At 43.1% G+C, this 5,759-nt stretch overlaps 1 protein-coding gene across 1 annotated transcript in view; it reads left to right on the plus strand.

Moving 5' to 3' along the window:
* TAOK3 (TAO kinase 3) overlaps positions 1-5,759 on the plus strand; it is a 51,735-nt gene that overhangs the window by 29,631 nt on the left and 16,345 nt on the right. The window contains exon 12 of the mRNA XM_010163617.2: positions 5,731-5,754. Within this exon, the coding sequence (XP_010161919.1) occupies positions 5,731-5,754 (24 nt within the window). The remainder of the gene's footprint in view (positions 1-5,730; positions 5,755-5,759) is intronic.

Genomic DNA, 5,759 nt, shown 5'->3' on the forward strand with positions numbered 1-5,759 from the left:
GTTCTGCAGGAGTTACAGCTGAGGGTGTTTTCCTGTGTATTAAGATTTATGATTCACACTTGGAAAAGATGTAAAGGATATTTAGGTAATGACTTCCTGAGTTTTGGCTTGCATGTGCTGGCAGAGATGACCCCTTGCATACCTTCTGGAATTGTGTCAAGCAGGTTGGTGACATGAAGCCTTTTCTTGGAAGGCTCTTGATATTTAAACCTCTCTCTAAATTATTGAGGCATTTAGTGCAATGTATTAAAATGAACAATGGCACACTGTTGTTTTTCTTGCTCTTTAAATTCTTAGAAGGAAGGGATTTGCTGCAATTCCATTAAAGTCCTTACTGTGGCTTGGAAATTGCCTTTCCTATTTGTCTAGGAGACTGGCAGTCCTTCCCAGTTAGCGAATCCTCTTGTGTAAACAGTGTGTCTGAAGGTTTTTATTTGGTGTGCATATAACCAAAGATGTGTTGTGCATGTGAATGCTCCTGTTGAGGTGAAAGTTTGGATGTTTCAGCTTTAGGCTGGTCCAGTGTGATCAGAGTTTGCAGTTGGGGTGTAGGTTAGTTTCTAAATCAGCTGCTGAAGATGATGAGACTCCTCGCTCTGTTTATATTAATTCTTTACACTTGTGTTTGATGCTTTGTCAGTGCAAGGGTTGCTTCAGCCATATGACAATGTTATATACTGAAAAAATGTAAATGTCAAATGCAATTTATAGATCTGCCTGTCTGGTTTTGCTATGATTAAAATCTGAGGCAAAACTCTTTTTTTTTTAATATATATTTTTTTTTTCCTACTGAGTTGTTTCCCTGGAAGTGTTCTTGGCCAGGTTGGATGAGGCTTTGAGCAACCTGGTCTAGTGGAAGGTGTCCCTGCTGCTGGCAGGGGGGTTGGAACTGGATGATCTTTAAGGTCCCTTCCAATCCAAACCATTCTATGATTCTATGTTTTCTGTTTGTTTCTATAGCTTGCTTATTCCAGTTGTCTCCTGAGCAGGTATTTTATTCACCTAGGAAGTTTTGTTGCAGCGATGTGTTCGTGTGCGGGTTTTTTTCCCCCAGTGTTCTTGAAAAAAGCAACACCTTTCTCTAAAAACAAACCAAAAAATACTCATCAGTGTAATTATAAAGTGTTATCAGGAAGGAGTCTAGTCGGAATATCTTGAACATGAAATGGAAGTGCTGTTAGTGTCGCTCTTAAAAATGTGTGGCAACGGTGTTAAGTGGATATTCCTGAAATGTTGGGCTGGTGTTTGCAGGGGATGGTAAAGGCCTTTTTTTTTTTTTTTTTTTTTTCAGTGAGGAGGATGAAAAGACAGTGTGTGGTAGAGCTGGCATGGGACTTTAGAGAGCAAAATTCAGGTTCCTGCTCTGTAGAGTGACCTTGGGCAAGACTCATTGGTTTGAGGAGAAACCCATGGGCGTTGAGATGCACAGACCACACACCAGTGGTAGCTATTTAGATATCCAGCTGGAAGCTGCTTGACGTTTCTGTTTATCCAGAGATTAATTTCCACAAGAACAATTTTTTTTATTATTTTTTTTAGGGTACTTATTAATCCATAACATAAGTAGGAGTTCTGCCTTCTGGATTTTTTTTTTCATTGTTTTTTGAGACACTTGCTCTTTATCATCACCTGATTAACTGGAAGCTCCAGCAGCTCTCTGATCAGATAACACTATAGAAATGTTTGAGAGTTTTTGTTTTGACAAATACGATCAGCAATGTCAAAGCCAGCACCCAGCCAGATACCCCCTTTTATTATGATCAGCCTGAAAACTGTTTATGTAGCAGATAATACCGTCAGAAGAAAAAATTATTGCTTTAACAGGAAGCTGAAAATTCTAGATTGTTGACCCTAAATAGAAGGATTTTAATGGTTTAATGGGAGTTGTGATCTGAGCACGCCTGAAGTTGTGTTCACAAGGCAAATACTGCAATAAACACAGAAAAGAGATGGAAAGTGAAATATACACAGCAGATATATTACTTTAAAAACAAACCAATGTTTGAACTGTAGACTTAGGGCTGAGAGAGACCCTGACCCAAACTCGATGAGTTTCTGGGGTGCTTTTGATCAGACTTTACTTACTGAGTAACTGGAGCTGAGGTGCCAGTTTTGGATCTTTGTTTCCCACAAATCTGGAGCTAGAAGTTTGAAACAAAAATTTACTGGTTTGTGCCAACACCTGAAAGGAAATGTGATTGTAGTGTCTCTTAGCAAGCTTTTGGAAGAAGAAAAATAAAATTAAAAGAGGAGGACTCTGTTTTCTGGTGTTGTAGGTGGATGTCAGTCGTAGTAGCCACCAGTCACGTTGTCTGAGGAAGGCTGGTGAAGACAGGGCTGCTCTTAGGTTTATTTGCCTTACAGGTCTGTGTTTACTAGCAGTCTCTGTGGTAGTGTAACTTGCTAGATTGGGTAACTCTTCATGTCAAGTGATTTTATTTCTGATAGTGTGACAACACTTCTAGAAAATGTTTTGCCTGTTAAGGTTGCATGGAGAGTTATTGTATCTCCCTTATTTGAGCGTTAATAGTGGTTGCCTGCCTGATGCAGAAGCCTCAGATCCCAGCTTAAGGAGTGCCAAGGACAACCACTGAGTTTTCTATCCACTTGAAACTGGTCCTCCTGCTTGCTTAGTTGCAAAGGAATTTTCCTATTCCATGCCCAGCTCAATTTGAAATCAAGAATGCAGTTAATTCACATTCCTGAAGGGCAATTAGATTCTGCTCTGAGCTTCTTATGTGCACTGAAGTAACTAGAAGGTCCCATAAAACAAGACCAAGATGACATTCTGCCCTCTAAGAATCCACCTCTTAGATAACAGGAAATAACCCACAGATTCATTTTCCCATATAAGAAGTAATTATGATTTCAACTTACTGTTTTAGGTGGTGTTTTGGAGCATTGTGAAAAATCTGAATGCTCACTTTAAAAGTTTTTTGGTGGGTTTTTTTTTTTTTTTTAGTGATTTGCTGTTTCTCTGGTTTTCATATTTCACATTTACCCTGGCATGTAATGGAGAGAGGGAAAGAAGGTGCAGGGATTGGGGTATTGCTAGAAGGCTTAGGAACCTTGTACATTCACATGTGCTGCTGCAGGCTTTGTGTATGACCGTGGGTAATACTTGGCCTGCCTCCACCTTAATTTCATAGCTACAGCAGAGGAGTAGTAGCTACTATGTACTTCAGTTTCTCTTCAGTCCTCAGTGGTTCAGATGGGTAAGTTTTGTGTAGATCTTTACCACAGGACACTTTTATTCAGCTTTATTTTGTATATGAGGTGCTCCAGTTTCAGCCTGTAAGAAAGGGATTCCCTTTTGTCGTTGCTGACTCCCTTCCCAGTGCTCCAGCTTGATCCTACCAGTGCATTCACCTGAGGCTGTCTTTGCACGAGCCCCGAAGAGCTGGGTTTATCTCAGCAGAGCTGCTTGTTGGAGAGTGAGCAGCCAAGTTCAGCATTGCTTCGAGCACTGCCCCTTGCTTGGCTGTGGTGCTGGAAGGCTCCAGAACATACCAGTAGAAATATTAAACTAAAAGGTGATGTAAGCAGCCAGCCTGTCTGCTTTGAGTTATCTGGGGTATCCTCAATTATATTTCAGAGTCCTTCTTACACCTACATGATAGGAGAGAGTGCTGCAAAGCTATAGAAAACTTGGGATTGATGTTCCTCTAGTGAAGCCAGGAGTCCATTTAAACTGAGTGATACTGTTAAACTTTAAATGTTTAATTGAGATTTTTTTGGTATGACTATTCTAGAGCCTAAGACACACCTTTCTCAGGAAAACATGCAGCTCTCAGAGCCCTGCCTGTCACATGAACACGCACAAGTTGAAAATTTAACATCAGCCCAATGGCCAGTAATTGCCCTTCTATAACACCACCTTCCCCTGTGAAGACAGTGCAACACAAAGTCCAGTAGATGACCAATATAAAATGAAACAGCAACTTTTTCTTACACTCTGCGGTCCTCCTATTTCTATGGAGCACTGTCGTTTTTAACTGTTCCAGCTGGTTCTGTCTCCCTCGGGTGGGTACGGAGGAGCTGGAGCAGGCTTGGTTCTGTGATGGTCTTGGCTGTTGGGCTCTCTCCATGCAAAGGCAAGTGAGAGGTGAGCGTGGAGAGCACATGCTCAAAATGAAGGATATGAGGAAAAGATATTGGGTTGAAAGCACTTTAAATCAATGTGTCATTCAGCTCTTTATAGCAGCATTTTGGTACCTCTTTGGCTTTTGCTTGAAATCATTTACAGAATCATATTGAAAGCAGCTGAATGTGTGGAGGTCCAGACTAGAAGCAGCTAGAAACTGAGGACAGCAGAGAGGGAAATAAGGGTCTGCAGGGTAGGAAAGGAGCATCAGTGTGGCAGCAGTGACACGGTGGAGATGCTACCCGGTATCGGCTGGTTTCTCACTGTAGGGCTTTCTGACCTTACTGGTGTCTGCTCTGGCAGGGCAAGGTGGCAAAGCTGCCTCTGCTCACCTGGAGACAGCCGTTCTCTGCAGGGGTTGGCATCTTTTATTTGCCTTTTGGCCTAGGCAATCGCACCTTTACTATGCACCCCTGACAGCTGGCAACTTGATTTAATTCAGGAAGAATCTCAGTTGTCCTTTGAGTTTTTCAGGAGCTGGAACTTGAGGATGGGAGTCACAAAAGTGTGGTAGGTGGCCGATGTGCCAACGTTGTCTACCATCACTGCTGTCCTGTGGAGCCCGCGCTGCTGGGCAGGCTGTGGTGGCAGGCAAGCAGGACACGCCTGGTGTCCAACGGCTGCTTCGTCTGGAAGGCGTAGCCTGCTGGTACACCAACTTTTGGCGGTCACTGTTTCAATTAGCAAGGTTGTGGTGGCGTTTTTTGATGGCTTTTCTGATGAGGGTCTGTGTAAGGTCGACAAGAGCTTTGTTCCCTTACAAAATCTGCACGACGCGCTGTTTCGCGGAGCCTCGCCAGCGAGCGAGAGGAGGTTGCACTGGGAACCGTTTGTACTAAAACCTGGGAGCTGTTGCTTTAAAAGAAAAAATAAATAAATAAATAAATAAAAAATCCTTTGTGGGCTGTGGAGAGAAAGTGCTAGAACTGTGCAGGATCATGACTGGAAAGCAGGATCCCTGAATGGTCACGGAGGCTTTCCTGGTCCTCTCCAACCTGCCATGGTTTTAACCAGGATGCTCGTCCTCCACAGCAGATAGCAAACAAGAGACAAAGAAACCCTATCGAGGACGAGCCACGCTGCAAAGGGAATGAGGCAAAATGTTGCTCTGGTGTTAAAAGGGAACAGCATCTTCTTTGCTAGACATGGAAATCACGTTTTTAATGGGATTGCTTGGTTGCAGCGCTTGAACCTGACCTCTCCGAGGAGCCCGACTGCTCCGCATCGCTTTATGCTTTCGAATCTTTTTTTTTTTCCTTTTTGCACGTATATAATACTGGAAGCTTAAAAAAAAAAAAAAAAAAAGAAAGAAAAAAAAAATCAAAAACCAAACCAAACAACAAAAAGCAACCCAAGCCCAGGCAGGGATTCAGAAGGCATCCCGCTAGCGATCAGCTGACACGCCGAACCCCAGCCTGCAATGTGTTGCTTATTCATTTTGTACGGTGGGAGCTGCCGGGGCTAGCAGAGAGCTGAACTATGCCTCTCCAACCGCCGCGCTTGTGCAGACAGAGGGGTGAGAGACAGGCAGCCGCCGCGGGAAGAGCACAGCTGGACTTTCTCCTTGTTTTTATCCATTTCTGCAGGATCATGTATTTATAAGGGATGAGGTGGG

The sequence above is a fragment of the Antrostomus carolinensis genome, unplaced genomic scaffold (assembly GCF_000700745.2).
Source record: "Antrostomus carolinensis isolate BGI_N321 unplaced genomic scaffold, ASM70074v2 scaffold16932, whole genome shotgun sequence".
Classification (NCBI taxonomy): Eukaryota; Metazoa; Chordata; class Aves; order Caprimulgiformes; family Caprimulgidae; genus Antrostomus; species Antrostomus carolinensis.